This window comes from Lithobates pipiens, unplaced genomic scaffold, assembly GCF_037356315.1.
Source record: "Lithobates pipiens isolate NorthernLeopardFrog02 unplaced genomic scaffold, aLitPip1_a1.2 Scaffold_1, whole genome shotgun sequence".
Lineage (NCBI taxonomy): Eukaryota > Metazoa > Chordata > Amphibia > Anura > Ranidae > Lithobates > Lithobates pipiens.
Window position 1 is genome coordinate 106527667 of NW_027507685.1, and position 19611 is coordinate 106547277.

At 47.1% G+C, this 19611-nt stretch overlaps 1 protein-coding gene across 2 annotated transcripts in view; it reads right to left on the minus strand.

Moving 5' to 3' along the window:
• RABGAP1 (RAB GTPase activating protein 1) overlaps positions 1-19611 on the minus strand; it is a 219864-nt gene that overhangs the window by 56890 nt on the left and 143363 nt on the right. For both annotated transcript variants that reach the window (XM_077469737.1, XM_077469648.1), the window contains exons 14-17: positions 12678-12791; positions 10309-10383; positions 9961-10086; positions 1448-1591 (exon numbers count right to left, since the gene is read on the minus strand). In XM_077469737.1, coding sequence (XP_077325863.1) covers positions 1448-1591; positions 9961-10086; positions 10309-10383; positions 12678-12791 — 459 coding nt within the window. The remainder of the gene's footprint in view (positions 1-1447; positions 1592-9960; positions 10087-10308; positions 10384-12677; positions 12792-19611) is intronic.

The window sequence follows — 19611 nt, forward strand, 5'->3', positions numbered from 1 at the left end:
GACCCTGACGTAAAGAGGAGCTCCAATGGGGACCCTGCTGTAAAGAGGAGCTCCAATGGGAAACCTGACAAAGAGGAGCTCCGATGGGGACCCTGACGTAAAGAGGCGCTCCGTTGGGGACCCTGACGTAAAGAGGCGCTCCGTTGGGGACCCTGACGTAAAGAGGCGCTCCGTTGGGGACCCTGCTGTAAAGAGGAGCTCCAATGGGAAACCTGACAAAGAGGAGCTCCGATGGGGACCCTGACGTAAAGAGGAGCTCTGATGGGGACCCTGACATAAAGAGGAGCTCTGATGGGGACCCTGAAGTAAAGAGGAGCTCTGATGGGGACCCTGATGTAAAGAAGACCTCCAATGGGGACCCTGATGTAAAGAGGAGCTCTGATGGGAACCCTGACAAAGAGGAGCTCTGATGGGGACCCTGACGTAAAGAGGAGCTCTGATGGGGACCCTGACGTAAAGAGGAGCTCTGATGGGGACCCTGATGTAAAGAAGAGCTCCAATGGGGACCCTGATGTAAAGAGGAGCTCTGATGGGAACCCTGACAAAGAGGAGCTCTGATGGGGACCCTGACGTAAAGAGAAGCTCTGATGGGGACCCTGACGTAAAGAGGAGCTCTGATGGGGACCCTGATGTAAAGAAGAGCTCCAATGGGGACCCTGATGTAAAGAAGAGCTCCAATGGGGACCCTGATGTAAAGAGGAGCTGCGATGGGGACCCTGATGTAAAGAGGAGCTCCGATGGGGACTCTGATGTAAAGAGGAGCTTCGATGGGGACCCTGATATAAGGGGGGCTCCAAGGAAGATCCTGATCTAAGGGGGGGGGGGGTTGGAAGGAGATCTTGATATAAGGGGGGCTCAGATGGGGATTCTGATATAAAGGAGGCTCTGATGGGGACCATGATGCAAGGGGGGACTGCCAAGGTGGACTTGAATGTAAGGGGGGCTGTAATGGAGACACTGATGAAAAGTATTATGTTTTTTTGCATTATTCATTGATTTTTAAAACAGATTATTTTTTTTTGACCCACGGATATTTGAAAAATATACACTGTGGCCCACATACTGAAAAGATTGGAGACCCCTGTATTGGATTGTTAGCTCTCAGGGGCCGGGCCCTCCTAACCTTCTTGGATTGAATTGTATGAATTGTCTTTATATTGTAAAGTGCTGCGCAAACTGCTGATGCTGTATAAGCCCTGCATAACAATAATAATATACAATATATATATATATATATATATATATATATATATATATATATATATATATATATATATATAATGATAATATACAGTAAATAAATAAATATATATATATATATAAAATAACAATATACAGCTTTTATTACAGAGTCATATAGGAGTTTACTATTCGGATATTCTGCCTTCACAGTGACTCTACAGAAAAGTGTCCAGTAGGCCGACAACTGTCTGATGTTTGTACCTACCTCACACAGGAGCAGGTCAATGATGTGGAAGACCATATAGAGGGGGAATTTGGCCGTAAATAAAGTCAGAAACCATTGTGACGCATACATGTGGGCTTCCAGGCTGATCTCCAGGAAGTGAGTGTACAAGTCAGCGATATATTCCTAAAGAGACAGAAAAACAGATGAAAAAGTTCCCAAAGTGAATTCTTCTATTAAAGAGCATGTCAGAATAAAATAAACAATACGTCTCAGCAATATCTACACATGTACAGAAATGGCCGTATTTGGTCAATGTCGTCAGCCAGCATCCCACCCCTTTGTTTGCACTCAGCTATCAGCTGGGGAATCTCCCGGCTTGTAGATGAAGAGGGCTGGGGATGCGTTCAAGATGTAGTGTTCAGCTGCAGAGTCTTAGTAATCAAGGATGCTTTGCAGCTGACAGCGTCCTGGTAACCAGGATGCTTTGCAGCTGACAGCGTCCTGGTAACCAAGGATGCTTTGCAGCTGACAGCGTCCTGGTAACCAAGGATGCTTTGCAGCTGACAGCGTCCTGGTAACCAAGGATGCTTTGCAGCTGACAGCGTCCTGGTAACCAAGGATGCTTTGCAGCTGACAGCGTCCTGGTAACCAAGGATGCTTTGCAGCTGACAGCGTCCTGGTAACCAAGGATGCTTTGCAGCTGACAGCGTCCTGGTAACCAAGGATGCTTTGCAGCTGACAGCGTCCTGGTAACCAAGGATGCTTTGCAGCTGACAGCGTCCTGGTAACCAAGGATGCTTTGCAGCTGACAGCGTCCTGGTAACCAAGGATGCTTTGCAGCTGACAGCGTCCTGGTAACCAAGGATGCTTTGCAGCTGACAGCGTCCTGGTAACCAAGGATGCTTTGCAGCTGACAGCGTCCTGGTAACCAAGGAAGCTTTGCAGCTGACAGCGTCCTGGTAACCAAGGATGCTTTGCAGCTGACAGCGTCCTGGTAACCAAGGATGCTTTGCAGCTGACAGCGTCCTGGTAACCAAGGATGCTTTGCAGCTGACAGAGTCCTGGTAACCAAGGATGCTTTGCAGCTGACAGCGTCCTGGTAACCAAGGATGCTTTGCAGCTGACAGCGTCCTGGTAACCAAGGATGCTTTGCAGCTGACAGCGTCCTGGTAACCAAGGATGCTTTGCAGCTGACAGCGTCCTGGTAACCAAGGATGCTTTGCAGCTGACAGCGTCCTGGTAACCAAGGATGCTTTGCAGCTGACAGCGTCCTGGTAACCAAGGATGCTTTGCAGCTGACAGCGTCCTGGTAACCAAGGATGCTTTGCAGCTGACAGCGTCCTGGTAACCAAGGATGCTTTGCAGCTGACAGCGTCCTGGTAACCAAGATGCTTTGCAGCTGACAGCGTCCTGGTAACCAAGGATGCTTTGCAGCTGACAGCGTCCTGGTAACCAAGGATGCTTTGCAGCTGACAGCGTCCTGGTAACCAAGGATGCTTTGCAGCTGACAGCGTCCTGGTAACCAAGGATGCTTTGCAGCTGACAGCGTCCTGGGTAACCAAGGATGCTTTGCAGCTGACAGCGTCCTGGTAACCAAGGATGCTTTGCAGCTGACAGCGTCCTGGTAACCAAGGATGCTTTTCAGCTGACAGCGTCCTGGTAACCAAGGATGCTTTGCAGCTGACATCGTCCTGGTAACCAAGGATGCTTTGCAGCTGACAGCGTCCTGGAAACCAAGGATGCTTTGCAGCTGACATCGTCCTAGTAACCAAGGATGCTTTGCAGCTGACAGCGTCCTAGTAACCAAGGATGCTTTGCAGCTGACAGCGTCCTGGAAACCAAGGATGCTTTGCAGCTGACATCGTCCTAGTAACCAAGGATGCCTTTGCAGCTGACAGCATCCTAGTAACCAAGGATGCTTTGCAGCTGACAGTGTCCTGGTAATCAAGGATTCTTTGCAGCTGACAGCATCTTAGTAACCAAGGATGCTTTGCATCTGAAAGTGTCTTAGTAACCAAGAATGCTTTGCAGCTGACAGCGTCTTAGTAACCAAGGAATGGCTTTGCAGATGACAGCGTCTTAGTAACCAAGGATGCGGTTCAGCTAACAGTGTCTTAGCAATTAAGGATGCTTGGTAGCGGAGAGCATCTTAGTAACCACGGATTCTGTGCAGCTCAAGGGCTGAAGATGAACGGAGGACATAATGTTAGCGGTATGAAAATTCAGGCTTCCATGGAGTGTCAAAGATACGCACCCCTGGCTTAGGGCTTTACTTTAAAAATACTATTACAGTGGTTCTTAAGGTTGAAGTTTTTTTTTACCTTAATCCATCCTTCTGCATTAACGTTAAAAAAAATAAAAAATCTGTATGCAGCCGCCCCCCCCCCCCCCCCCATACTATTTACCTTATCCCGATCTTGAGCAGCGTCTCTCTCCCTCCTCATAGGCTCAGAAACCGCAGTTGGAGCCATTGGCTACTGATGCTGTCAATCACAGCCAGTGAGCAAATAGCAGGAGGCAGGGCTGAGCCGTACTTTGAGCTTCAATGGACACACAGAGATCAGACCTTGGGGTCGAGCCCGCAGCAGGCGGCTTGCTATGGTGGGCACTCGGCGAAGAGAAAGCAGCCAGGAGCGCCGATGGAGGACCCCAGAAGAGGAGATCAGGGCTGCTCTGTGCATTACAGGGCAGGTAAGTAGAACATGTTTGTTATTTAAAAGAGAAGCTCCAGCCCCCCCCCCCCCCCCCCCAAAAAAAATTTTTTTTACAGTTAGCAGCTACAAATACTACTGCTGCTGAATTTTAATATAAGGACATTCAACTGTCCAGGAACCCAGCGGTGGTGGCAGATGAAATGAAAAAAAAATAATAATAAAAGCCGGGAATTATCGGCTGTTTAGGAGTGGGGCTGCCTGGTCCTTACCAACCGACTCATTCAGCTGTCAGTGGGGTTCCCCTGTTGACAGCTGAAGTGTTAAAAATCCAGAGATTGGGGCTGTCAAAAATAAAAGCAGCTGGGTGTTGTTCATCAACAACATTGCTCAGCCACTGAAAAAGAAAGATAAAAATAACAATTGTTTCTTTTTGAATCTTTCTGTTTCTTCATCTATCATATCAAATGGATGAACTTCGATCTGCAGAGGAAGTCAGTTTAAAGCAACCTGTCAAGTGAAATTTTTTTTTTTCTGTTTATGTTTGTTTTGTGAATATTTTTGTGTTTTTTATTAACTGCTTGCCGACCAGCCACCGTCATTGTACTGTGGCAGGTTGGCATGATCCCGCAAGCCGTCGTAGCTATACGTCGGCTTCTTTAAGCGGGAAAGCAGGCGCTCGCTGTGAGGAGAGACAGAACGTGAGTTCCTAATAGCTAGGAACCACGGTCTCACATCCCCTCTAGTCAGCCCCCTCCCCCCTACAGTTAGAAAACACTTACGCCCTTGCTCGCCCCCCCCCCCCAGTGTTAACCCCTTTCCCTGCCAGAGACATTTATACAGCAATTAGTGCATTTTTATAGCACTGATCGCTGAATAATTGTCAATCGTCCCAAAAATGTGTCAAAAGTGTCCGTGTCCGCCATAATATTGAGGTCATGATAAAAAACACAGATTGCCACCATTACTAATCAAAAAAAAATAACAATAAAAATGCCATAAAATGATCCCATAGTTTGTAGACGCTTTTTGCGCAAACCAATCAATATACGCTTATTGCGATTTTTTACCAAAAATATGTAGAAGAATACATATCGGCCTAAACTGAGGAAGAAATATATATATATTTTTTAATTTGGATATTTATTATAGCAAAAGGTAAAAAAAATGGTGTTTTTTAAAACTTGCCCCTCTTCTTTTGTTTATAGCGTAAAAAATAAAAAGAAACAAAAGAAAGCTATTTGTGTGGGAAAAAAGGATAAAAATTTCATTTGGGTGCAGTGTTGCACGATCGCGCAATTGTCATTCAAAATGCAGCAGAGCTGAAAACTGAAAATTGGCCTAGGCAGGAAGGGTGTGAAAATGCCCGGTATTGAAGTGGTTAAAGCAATCTGTCAAGCAAAAAAAAATAAAAAATCAGCCTTAATTAACTCCTTATTCTCCTCCATTTATTATTTTTCTGCTGATATTTTTTTTTTTGCACACTTCTATTTTATAAACTGTTAAAAAATTTTTTTGGTTGTTAAATTTTCTATTGAAGTACGCAAAAAAACGAAACATATACAAAGCATATAAAAACGCAAGTTACAGTGTTGCCATCCAAAAGGAAAATAAAATATAATAAATAATAAACTAGTATTTCTTGCACCCAACGCGTTTCGGAGTGGGTATACAATTCTACTTCTTCAGGGGTGTAGTTTATAGCAAGAAAGTTAGTATAATATGATGAAAATAGAAAAATAGCATAAATATATATAATATATAATGTAATAATATATATTATATAATATATATATATACAAATATAAGGTACTGTAACACCATAAGTGCCTCTGGTATCTCATATTTGGATGTATGTTGTTACAGTACCTTATATTTGCATATTTATGCTATTTTTCTATTTTCCTTCATAGAACACTAGCTACACCCCTGAAGGAGGAGAATTGTATACCCACTCTGAAACGCGTCGGATGCAAGAAATACTAGTTTATTACTCGTTATTTCCTTTTGGATGACAACACTTATACATGCATTTTTATATGTTTTGCATTTTCATACTAAAATAAATATTTTTTCATATTCATAGTAAGATCACTTTTATAATTTTTGCATATTAATAGTAAGATAACTTTTGGAAAAAAAATTCATATTCATAGTAAGATCATTTTTATCATTTTTTTTTCATATTCATAGTAAGATAACTTTTATAACAATTTGTTCATATTCATAGTAAGATAACTTTTATAATAATTTTTGCATATTCATAGTAAGATAACTTTTATAATATTTTTTTCATATTTATAGTAAGATAACTTTTATAATAATTTTTTTTGTGCCTTAAATGTCCACCGCCAGGGGATTTTGTTTCAAATTTTTTGCTTGTTGAAACTTTTACACCTTTAACATATTATTTACACTATGAAAAAAAAAAAAAAAAAAAAAGCAAAATGTAAAAAAAATAAAATTAAAAAAAATGTATGTATTTCATTTGTAAATAGCTTTTCAATGTTTTGTAACCTTGGCCGACAGCTGAAGTGTACACAAAACAGTCGTGGTAGGTATTGGTAATTGGGATCGGCTAATATATATATATAAAAAAAATAAAAAAAAAGTAGTATTGGTACTTGTATAAAAAATTTTTTTTAAATAAATAAATAAATACATTTTAAAAAAAATATATCGGTGCATTCCTAATTATAATTGTTTTACAAACTTTTTTTTTTTTTTCAGGTAATAGATTTATATTTGGTGCCCTCGTTAACCTACTGCATGTGCAGCGTCCTGCTTTTGGCAGATTGCCCATCGGTTCCTCTTGATTACTACATACCAAAATGGAAACTGACCCCGCCAAACTTATCATCTATTTTTTATTATGTGTCCAAATCAGGCCCAGCTGGTGCATTGCAGGCTGGGCTCTGGCTTCCGCGTCTGCTTATCAGTGTTGTGCGCTCGCCCCAGACGTTCCCATTTTCTCCACTATTTTTAGAGTCCACAAAGAAACAATGCCCAATTTATAATAAATTACATTGGGATGTGTTTTCCTCTCCTTGTTAGGAGGCTGACAATGGTGGAAATCGGGAATGTTAGGTCCTGCTTAGAATGCTATGTTTAACATTAAAATGATTGCAAACCTTACATTAAAATAAAATAATAAATAAAAAAATATATAAAAAAATTAATGAACAACAAAAACGTCATGCTTATGCCCCATACACACGATGAGATTATCGGACAAACGATCGTCTGCTTTTTTTTTTATTGCGTGCTAATCTCAGATCGAATCTGATGAGTTTATTAAAGTCATGAAAATTCCCGCACGACAGAAATAAAATTTGGAAGTGATGTCGTGGTGTCGTAAACGCATTCCTTTCGCATTTTCGAAAGAAAGCTGTACTGGTTAAAATGAAAAATTGTACGGTCTGGCATCATACGGGAAAAAAAATAATAATTTGCGCATGTCCGATAGAATAATAATTGGATGAACTGTCCTGATCGGCTCTCGAAAGCGCTGTACAGAATGATCCAATTATCGTACGATCGATTCGAAATCGGTATCTGATCATGTGTGTGTGGGGCTTTACCTGCTCTGTGTAATGGTTTTGCACAGAGCAGCCCCAGATCCTCCTCTTCTCAGGTCCCCCCGCTGGCATTCCTGATCCCCACCCCCCCCCATTGCATGCAAGCTACTTGCTGTGGGTCACTCATGCTTGCTCGCCCCTCCCCCCCACCTCGAGCTCTGCTCTGTGTGCCCATAAGACACATGGAGCGGGATTCGACTCTGTGGAAAGCGGCTTCAAATTCATTTGTGAACTGAGCCTTAGGTAAAAAAAACAAAAAACCTTCTGCCTTTAAAAGCACTTTATGAAACGCCTACCGATATAACTATTTTTTTTTTGCCCAGTCAATTGATGGGGCACTATTCATCCCACTGATACCAACGATGGGGCACTATTCATCCCACTGATACCAACGATGGGGCACTATTCATCCCACTGATACCAACGATGGGGCACTATTCCTCCCACTGACACCAATGATGGGGCACTATTCCTCCCACTGACACCAATGATGGGGCACTATTACTCCCACTGACACCAATGATGGGGCACTATTCCTCCCACTGACACCAATGATGGGGCACTATTCCCCTCACTGAAACCAATGATGGGGCACTATTCCTCCCACTGACACCAATGATGGGGCACTATTCCTCTCGCTGACACCAACGATGGGGCACTATTCCTCTCGCTGACACCAATGATGGGGCACTATTCCTCCCACTGACACCAATGATGGGGCACTATTACTCCCACTGACACCAATGATGGGGCACTATTCCTCCCACTGACACCAATGATGGGGCACTATTCCCCTCACTGAAACCAATGATGGGGCACTATTCCTCCCACTGATACCAATGATGGGGCACTATTCCTCCCACCGACACCAATGATGGGGCACTATTCCTCCCACTGATACCAATGATGGGGCACTATTCCTCCCACTGATACCAATGATGGGGCACTATTCCTCCCACTGATACCAATGATGGGGCACTATTCCTCCCACTGATACCAATGATGGGGCACTATTCCTCCCACTGACACCAATGATGGGGCACTATTCCTCTCGCTGACACCAATGATGGGGCACTATTCCTCCCACTGATACCAATGATGGGGCACTATTCCTCCCACCGACACCAATGATGAGGCACTATTCCTCCCACTGATACCAATGATGGGGCACTATTCCTCCCACCGACACCAATGATGGGGCACTATTCTTCCTACCGACACCAATGATGGGGCACTATTCCTCCCACTGATACCAATGATGGGGCACTATTCCTCCCACTGACACCAATGATGGGGCACTATTCCTCTCGCTGACACCAATGATGGGGCACTATTCCTCCTACTGATACCAATGATGGGGCACTATTCCTCCCACTGATACCAATGATGGGGCACTATTCCTCCCACCGACACCAATGATGGGGCACTATTCCTCCCACTGATACCAATGATGGGGCACTATTCCTCCCACTGATACCAATGATGGGGCACTATTCCTCCCACTGATACCAATGATGGGGCACTATTCCTCCCACTGATACCAATGATGGGGCACTATTCCTCCCACCGACACCAATGATGGGGCACTATTCCTCCCACTGATACCAATGATGGGGCACTATTCCTCCCACTAAGACCAATGATGGGGCACTATTCTTCCTACCGACACCAATGATGGGGCACTATTCCTCCCACTGATACCAATGATGGGGCACAATTCCTCCTACTGACACCAATGATGGGGCACTATTCCGCCTACTGACACCAATGATGGGGAACTATTCCTCCCACTGATACCAATGATGGGGCACTATTCCTCCCACTGATTCCAATGATGAGGCACTATTCTTCCTACTGACAACAATGATGGGGCACTATTCCTCCCACTAATACCAATGATGAGGCACTATTCCTCCTACTGATACCAATGATGGGACACTATTTCTCCCACTGGCACCAATGATGGGACACTATTTCTCCCACTGGCACCAATGATGGGACACTATTCCCCCCACTGGCACCAATGATGGGGCACTATTCCCCCCAGTGATACCAATGATGGGGCACTATTCCCCCCAGTGATACCAATGATGGGGCACTATTCCCCCCAGTGATACCAATGATGGGGCACTATTCCCCCCAGTGATACCAATGATGGGGCACTATTCCCCCCAGTGATACCAATGATGGGGCACTATTGCAGACCACGGCTGTACAGTATAAGACGAGGACGTTACTGGCTTTGTATCTCAGTTTTTTATGCACTTTTTTCACCAACATCATAAAATCGTGAACCTTCCAGGCCTAGTCTCGCTGTTCTAACCTGCATTAGGCGCTCCAGCTGGTAAAACTTGCAGTGCAGATCCTCAAAGTTCTGCTTGAAGAGTTCCCTGAGCCCATAATCGAACATGATCTTCACCAGGACGCTGAACGCTTGTTCTTCAGGCATCTGTGGGATCAGACAAGAGACAAAGCTTCCTGTGTCAGACTTATTCCGGATCTTTCCTATATAAACACTGCCGCTTCCCAGACACGTGCTTCTATCAAACATCCCACGTAAACACGGAGGTCACACGGGGTCTATCACAATGAGTTACAATCGTCACATGTCTGCGGACCATACACACCGCTATTCACGGGAACTCCGACTCATCCCGGGAACAAGACTTACATGTAGGAGCAGAACAGCAGCCAGGAAGGACTGTCCTTGGCAATAGCCGATCTCTTCATCATATACAGAATAGGCCTAAGAGAAGACGACACAAGATAAGCCATCAATCACTTCCACAAATCTCCAAAACTCCCAGCAAGTCACATTATCCAGAAGTCTGCTCTATGTTTAATGCTGAAGGTGAACGCTGTTCCTGCATCTGGGGGGGCTGGAGCTTGAAGGCTTCAAGGTGTCTTGGGTGGCACAAAGCCTTCAATCCTGTGTCCGGGTCTTTCAGGAGACCTGAAGGGCGTGTGTCCGAGTCTTTCAGGAGACCTGAAGGGCGTGTGTCCGGGTCTTTCAGGAGACCTGAAGGGCGTGTGTCCGGGTCGTTCAGGAGACCTGAAGGGCGTGTGTGTCCGGGTCTTACAGGAGACCTGAAGGGCGTGTGTGTGTGTGTGTGTGTCCGGGTCTTAAAGGAGACCTGAAGGGCGTGTGTGTGTGTGTCCAGGTCTTACAGGAGACCTGAAGGGTGTGGGTGTGTCCGGGTCTCACTGGGGACCTGAAGGGAGTGTGTGTGTCTGGGTCTCACTGGGGACCTGAAGGGAGTGCGTGTGTCTGGGTCTCACTGGGGACCTGAAGGGAGTGCGTGTGTCCGGGTCTCACTGGGGACCTGAAGGGAGTGCGTGTGTCCGGGTCTCACTGCGGACCTGAAGGGAGTGCGTGTGTCCGGGTCTCACTGCGGACCTGAAGGGAGTGCGTGTGTCCGGGTCTCACTGGGGACCTGAAGGGAGTGCGTGTGTCCGGGTCTCACTGCGGACCTGAAGGGAGTGCGTGTGTCCGGGTCTCACTGCGGACCTGAAGGGAGTGCGTGTGTCCGGGTCTCACTGCAGACCTGAAGGGAGTGCGTGTGTCCGGGTCTCACTGGGGACCTGAAGGGAGTGCGTGTGTCCGGGTCTCACTGGGGACCTGAAGGGAGCGCGTGTGTCCGGGTCTCACTGGGGACCTGAAGGGAGCGCGTGTCCGGGTCTCACTGGGGACCTGAAGGGAGTGCGCGTCCGGGTCTCACTGGGGACCTGAAGGGAGCGCGTGTCCGGGTCTCACTGGGGACCTGAAGGGAGTGCGTGTGTCTGGGTCTCACTGGGGACCTGAAGGGAGTGCGTGTGTCTGGGTCTCACTGGGGACCTGAAGGGAGTGCGTGTGTCCGGGTCTCACTGGGGACCTGAAGGGAGTGCGTGTGTCCGGGTCTCACTGCGGACCTGAAGGGAGTGCGTGTGTCCGGGTCTCACTGGGGACCTGAAGGGAGTGCGTGTGTCCGGGTCTCACTGCGGACCTGAAGGGAGTGCGTGTGTCCGGGTCTCACTGCAGACCTGAAGGGAGTGCGTGTGTCCGGGTCTCACTGGGGACCTGAAGGGAGTGCGTGTGTCCGGGTCTCACTGGGGACCTGAAGGGAGCGCGTGTGTCCGGGTCTCACTGGGGACCTGAAGGGAGCGCGTGTCCGGGTCTCACTGGGGACCTGAAGGGAGTGCGCGTCCGGGTCTCACTGGGGACCTGAAGGGAGCGCGTGTCCGGGTCTCACTGGGGACCTGAAGGAAGTGCGTGTGTCCGGGTCTCACGGGGGACCTGAAGGGAGTGCGCGTCCGGGTCTCACGGGGGACCTGAAGGGAGTGCGCGTCCGGGTCTCACTGGGGACCTGAAGGGAGTGCGTGTCCGAGTCTTACAAGAGACCTGAAGGGTGTGCGTGTCTGGGTCTTACAAGAGACTTGAAAGGTGTGCGTGTCCGGGTCTCCAGTGAGACCCGGACACACACACCCTTCAGGTCTCTTCTAAGACCCGGACACGCACTTCAGGTCCCCTGTGAGACCCGGACACACACAACCTTCGGGTCTCCAGTGAGACCCGGACACACACACCCTTCAGGTCCCTTCTAAGACCCGGACACGCACTTCAGGTCCCCTGTGAGACCCGGACACACACAACCTTCGGGTCTCCAGTGAGATCCGGACACACACACCCTTCAGGTCTCCAGTGAGACCCGGACACACACACCCTTCAGGTCTCTTGTAAGACCGGGTCTCACAGAGGATCTGAAGGGTGTGTGTGTCCGGGTCTTATGTGGTGGGGGCTGGCATAAGAGGGCCAATGAGATCTGCAGAGCTGGAGACGTGCCTCTGTGTAAATCCAGGAAGTGAACAAACAGAAGCTTCAGCTGCCCACAGTTAAAATGGCTGCAGCCAGACTCAGTGGAGGGAGATTTCTGCAACATATTTGGCAAGTACAGAATCAGAGTATATATAAAATATGCAGAGTGGTTGGAGGGAAGCTTCAGAATGGCAAAGATGTTTTTTATTACAGATTCTGTGAGCAGACTGCTGTTCCTCTTTAAGTACCTTGCAGATTTTGTAGAGAGAGTCCTGTCCGTCTCCGCCGGTGTCTTTGAAGTAGTCGTGCGCTGGAAATGTTCTGTTGATGTCACGTGTGATGGCGCTGTCCTGAGGAGACTCCTGATCAAATAAGAAAACATTGGATTCCTATTAAACGTACTTATAGAGCACTGACATCACTTACAAAGAACACAGAACCATCTCATCAGTCTTTGCCCAACAAAAAAACATCTAATGTCCCCTCTACAGCAAGCTGCCAACCATTCTGCAGACGGAGGAGGCGGGCGCGAGGACAGCGGAGGAGGCGGGCGCGAGGACAGCGGAGGAGGCGGGCGCGAGGACAGCGGAGGAGGCGGGCGCGAGGACAGCGGAGGAGACGGGCACGAGGACAGCGGAGGAGACGGGCGCGAGGACAGCGGAGGAGACGGGCGCGAGGACAGCGGAGGAGACGGGCGCGAGGACAGCGGAGAAGACGGGCGCGAGGAGACGGGCGCTAAGACAGCGGAGGAGACGGGCGCGAGGACAGCGGAGGAGACGGGCGCGAGGACAGCGGAGGAGACGGGCACGAGGACAGCGGAGGAGACGGGCACGAGGACAGCGGAGGAGACGGGCACGAGGACAGCGGAGGAGACGGGCACGAGGACAGCGGAGGAGACGGTATTTTCATGTCGAAGATGCAAGTGATACAAATTGAGGTAAGCAGCATGTACAGGTCATTCTTTAGGCTGGCCATACATGGGTCGAATTTCGAAAGAAACTACAGAGTTTTCATGTCCGGGAACCTTCTTTTCTTGCACTCCTTCAATTATATTTCTCACACGATTCTCCTATCATTGATTAGAAAATCGTTACGTTTTTCAAAAAAATTCCAACAAGTCCGATCACTCATGCTGGCCATACACTATACAAAAAAAATTGGAGAGTATCTGTTTGCTGGTGCTGGGATTGACACCCCTTACAGGTAGTCAACTCCAGCAAACAGATACTCTCCAGATAGCAGCAGCTCAGGAATAGCACACGACCGCCAGATGAGTCAGGAAGAAAGAATAAAACTCCTCATGGTGTAGTATCGTTAAAAAAAAAAATGTAATGTAAAAACTACAGAATTGGACTTGAAAGACAGAAGATAAGATTGTGCTCATGAAAAAAGCAGGGAAGCTATCTGCGTTCCAAACAATGGCGGAAGTGACGTGGCATGTATCACAGGACTCTACGCATTTCGTCAGCAGCGTCCAACGTCATCAAGGAGATCATGATCCCAGATGACGTCAGACGCTGCAGACGAAACGCATGAGCTGAGAGAGTATCTGGAGAGTATCTGCTGATGTTGACTACCTGCAATGGGTGTCAATTCTGTCTGGTTAATAGGATACTTACCTAAAAGTCGGTGGAAGGATTTTCGCATTTGAAGTTATCACAATCAAATCTGAGGATCAGCAGACTAGCACTAACACTTTGTGGGGAAAATTTGTTTTTCTTTGTTTTTTTTTGTACAATCATTTCACATTTACTATATGTACAGCAGTCTCTGTAGTGCCCAATACTAGCAGAGGGCCGGCAGCGGTATATTAGGTCACCTGTGCAGCCTTGTGCCCCAACAGAAAGGAATGGAACGCCGGCACAAGGATACCCCCGACAGCTGTTGCGTCCTCGTGCCGGTTACAGGTGGGGACGCATATCTGAATGGGCCCTTGGGTTGAATGTTTCAGCTGTTGCTACAAAATTTCTTGTGAAGAATTACTGTTGCTGGAGCGAGCGTAGCAGTTTGTGTGTGGAGAGAAGTTAGGGACCATCCAATCATCTGGTTCTATGATGGGAACGTTAAAACAAAAGACATCATTTCACACGCCCTCTACCCTTTGAGTCATCATCACCCATAATAAGTTATGTTTGTGAAAATTGAAACCAGAAATCTCTATTTAGAGACCACGTTACTGGCTTTAAATCTAGAAGTGCCAACGGAATGTAGAGCCTTCAGTAAAAGACCGAGAGGACTGTAGAAGATGGAAAGGATTCCACGTCTTGTACATTTTCTGACAGGCAACCCCCATTTCCCCTGTAAGGCCCTTCTCACTTGGAGCTGTCTGGGTGCAGCGTGTCCCCCCCGGGGGTTTTAGTACATCCAGGATAGATGGGTAAAGCTTCCACACCTGCTTGCAAGGCTGAATGTCAAAGTCTACGGTGGGCTGGGGCTGGACAGGGCGGAATGCTTTACCGGGTGGTACTCATGCTCTCAGGGGAGAAGACACCAAGCCATAAACGCAAGTACTACTTTCTACTCTGGTAGTGGGGCTTTTCTGCTTCTAAATGCCTATGTATGTACAGTGCCTTGAAAAAGTATTCATACCACTCGAAATATTCCACATTTTGTCATGGCACAACCAAAAACAAATGTATTTTATTGGGATTGTATGAGAGAGACCAACACAAAGTGGCACATAATTGTGAAGTGGAAGTAAAATTATACAAATAAATATGTGAAATGTGTGTGGGGGGCATTTGTATTGAGCCCCCCTTTACTCTGATAGGCCTAACTAAAATCTAGTGGAACCAATTGCCTTCAGAAGTCCCCTAATTAGTAAATAGAGTCCACCCCTGTGTCAGTTAATCTCAGTATATATACAGCTGTTCTGTAGGGCTCAGAGCAGGGGTAGGGAACCTTGTATCTCCAGCTGTTTAGAAACTACAAATGCCATCATGCCTCAGAGGTTTGTTGGAGAACCTTAGTGAACAAACAACATCATGAAGGCCAAGGAACACACCAGACAGGTCTGTGATGAAGTTGTGGAGAAGTATAAAGCAGGATTAGGTTATAAAATAATATCCCACGCTTTGAACATCTCACGGAGCTCTGTTCAATCCCTCATCCAAAAATGGAATGATTATGGCACAACTGCAAAACCTACCAAGACATGGTCGTCCACCTAAACTGACCAGCAGGGCAAGGAGAGCATTCATCAGAGAAGAGCCAAGAGGTCCATGGTAACTCTGGAGGAGCTGCAGAGATCCACAGCTCAGGTGGGAGAAACTGTCCACACGGTTAGTCGTGCTCTCCACAAATCTGCCCTTTATGGAAGAGTGACAAGAAGAACATTGGTGAAAGAAAGTCATAAGAAGTCCTGTTTGCAGTTTGCAAGAAGCCATGTGGGGGACACAGCAAACATGTGGAAGAAGGTGATCTGGTCAGATGAGACCAAAATTCTACATTTTGGCCTAAAAACAAAACGCTATGCGTGGCAGGAAACTAACACTGCACATCAACCTGAACACACCACCCCCACTGTGAAACATGGTGGTGGCAGCAGCATGTTGTGGGGATGCTTTTCTTCAGTAGGGACAGGGAAGCTGGTCAGAGCCAAATACAGGACAATCTTAGAAGAAAACCAAATAGACTTGAGACTGGGGCAGAGGTTCACCTTCCAGCAGGACAACGACCCGAAACATACAGCCAGAGCTACAATGGAATGGTTTAGATCAAAGCATATTCATGTGTTAGAATGGCCCAGTCACAGTCCAGACCTAAATATCATTGAGAATCTGTGGCAAGACTTGAAAATTACTGGTCACAGACGCTCTCCATCCAATCTGACTGAGCTTGAAATATTTTACAAAGAAGAATGGGCAGAAATGTCCTCTCTAGATGTGCAAAGCTGGTAGAGACATCCCCAAAAAGACTTGCAGCTGTAATTGCAGTGGAAGGCGGTTCTACAAAGTATTGACTCCGGGGGCGCCATACAAATGCCCCCCCCCCCACACACACTTTTCACAAATGTTAAAAACCATTTATCATTTTCCTTCTACTTCACAATTATGTGCCATTTTGTGTTGGTATATCACATAAAATCCCAATAAAATACATTTACGTTTTTGGTTGTAACATGACAAAATGTGGAAAATTTCAAGGGGTACGAATACTTTTTCAAGGCCCTATATAGACATATAGACTAACATGCAATGGGGGGTGTGTAGAGACAGAAACCTCCACCCCCCAAAAAACACCAGATACCCCTATAGCAGCGCCACCGTCCAGTGTGCATGAGGCCTTATGTACACATGATCGGACTTTCCGCCAGACTAGGTCCGGCGGACCGGAATCCGGACAATTCTATCGTGTGTGGGCTCCAGCTGACTTTTTTTTCCCCAAGTTCCCGCGGACTCGGCTTTCTAGCGCGCAAACCGTTTGTCTATGTGCTGGTCCAATGGACCAAATACAACGCAAAGGCAGCTATTGGCTACTGGCTATTGAACTTCCTTGTTTAATCCCGTTTACATCATCACGTTCAAAACTAACGGACTTTCGAACGGACTTAGCCCAGTCGTGTGTGGCCAAGTCCGTTCATTCAGAAAGTCCGTCGGACCTCCGCTGAAAAAGTCAGTCAGGAAGACCGTCGGACCTAGTCTGTCGAAAAGTCCGGTCGCGTGTACGTGGCATTAGAAATAAAAGAGAGTTTTGGTTATGGATCAATATAATCAAATAATTTTATAACAAATTTATTTTCTGATTTTAGCGGACCTGTGTTGGTTGAAGTGTACCATAATGCTGACGCTTGCGGAGGGTGAATGATGTCCTGCATTCACCATGGGAGTGAATGGCGTGCGTCCAGCGTCCAGAAATTTTATTGCAGACAATAGTAAAAAAAAACAAGATAAGAATCCTGAAGTACGGCGCTGTGCGTCATTACTAATAGGCTGTACGCTGGCAGTCTTGTGACTACATGGCGTATCTGTTACTAAAAGATCTGGTTTGTGATGAATCTATTGATGGGGACAAATAAAGAGTTGTGCCTGACTCATCGTCTACAGATGATAAAGGCAACTTTGTTGAGTAATGTAAGAAAAAAAAAAAAAAGAATGTTTGTTACTACATTTACAATGTCCTTGGAAGCTGGAAATCACTGTAGTAGACATGGTTACTCTGGTGGTCTCCACTTGCTTCTGGGTCTTGTGCCAAGTTGACACAAGGTTGGCTGGTGGGCATGGACACCATTGAGACCTTCGGTGTCAAAACCAAATCTCATGGTGGGCCGCATCAGAATTATGCTGGGCATTGACACCATTCTAAACTTTGGAGTCAAGATCAATGCCCTAAAAGGGCCGGTTGTGTCTAGAATACTATTTCAATTATAATCCAGGACTTCAAGCTCCGCCCCAGCTCTAACCTCTGTCCCCCCTCCCAACAGTCTCCTCACATCTAACTTACCTGGCTTGGCTCTAGTACTGTCAGGAAAGGCATTGGCCGTGCAGCAGGAATTGCCCAGCAGAAGTGCACATTAACGGCGCGCGCACACAAGTGCGCCAGCGAGCACACACGTTCGCCTGTCACCCACGTTGGTGCCAAAGAGGCTATTTAAAGTGGATGCACCCAAGACTTCTTGCTGTTCTGTTCAGTCTGCAGCTTCTGTGTGTCCTGAAAACCATAATTGGTGCTGACTTCTGATCTCTGATCTGGCTTGCTCTTACTAACCTTGTCTGCTTGATACCCTCACCTCGGCTTGCTTTTTGGACTTCTTATCTGCCTGCTGCTCTGCCTGATCCACCAGAACGTTACCGACCCAGTCTAATGAATAAGCGCACCTGTTAGTGTGTGAAACGCGTCTACCATTTGAACTGTCTAACACTTGGGATGTTCTTTATTGATATTGAACAAGAATTTTGATGGATCTTGGAGTGCAGTGTTGACCGACCCGACCTGCCTGACTCTGCATCTACACCTCCAGCCTGCTGCAGCCCTGCCCTGCGGGTCGCACCAGTTCCTGTTTCCGCTGCATTACAGTCCACCACAGTCTTGATCTACCCAGCTCTACCAGTCTGCCTGCTGCATCTCCAGCCATGAGCACCCAACCATACCAATACTGGACTGAACCCAGGCACTCCTGCGTCACCGTGCTTCTGTGGCTACTGTCTCAACCTCAGGGGCCCACAAGCCGGTGCGGCAAGAGAGGCTCTCCACTACACGTCAGACTCATGATCCAGATGCATGACAAGTACCTCCCAGCAGTGTAGGTGGCTCCACCTCTCTCACTTGAAAGGAGATCATTGGTCGGCATTATCTGCACCCGGACACAGATGGGGATCCCAGTTCAGCTTACCAAGTGATGCCCCATCCCACGCTGCACTTGCATCTCCCTTGTCGCCACAATTAGTGCAGGGCAAACAGAGGTCTGAGAGAACTACCAAAAGGAAAGTTGACCCTGTAGACACAGAAGGCTTCTGTGCTTACAAGTGACAGTGGTCAGTGAAGGGCGAGTGGTGTTAATGAAATGAATAACAGGTGCACTAGATGGGCAACAATGAGACAACCTACAAAACAGGAATGGCTTTACAGGTGGAGGCCACTGACATTTTTTTCCCTACTCATCTTTTCTGGCTGTTCACTAGTTTTGCATTTGGCTAGGGTCAGTGTCACTACTGGTAGCATGAGGCCATTCCTAGACCCTATAGAGGTTGGTGTCACTACTGGTAGCATGAGGCCATACCTTGACCCTATAGAGGTTGGTGTCACTACTGGTAGCATGAGGCCATATCTGGACCCTATAGAGGTTGGTGTCACTACTGGTAGCATGAGGCCATACCTGGACCCTATAGAGGTTGGTGTCACTACTGGTAGCATGAAGCCATACCTGGACCCTTTAGAGGTTGGTGTCACTACTGGTAGCATGAGGCCATTCCTAGACCCTATAGAAGTTGGTGTCACCACTGGTAGCATGAGGCCATACCTTGACCCTATAGAGGTTGGTGTCACTACTAGTAGCATGAAGCCCTTCCTGGACCCTATAGAGGTTGGTGTCACTACTGGTAGCATGAAGCCCTTCCTGGACCCTATAGAGGTTGGTGTCACTACTGGTAGCATGAGGCCATACCTGGACCCTATGGAGGTTGGTGTCACTACTGGTAGCATGAGGCCATACCTAGACCCTATAGAAGTTGTACAGGTAGTCCA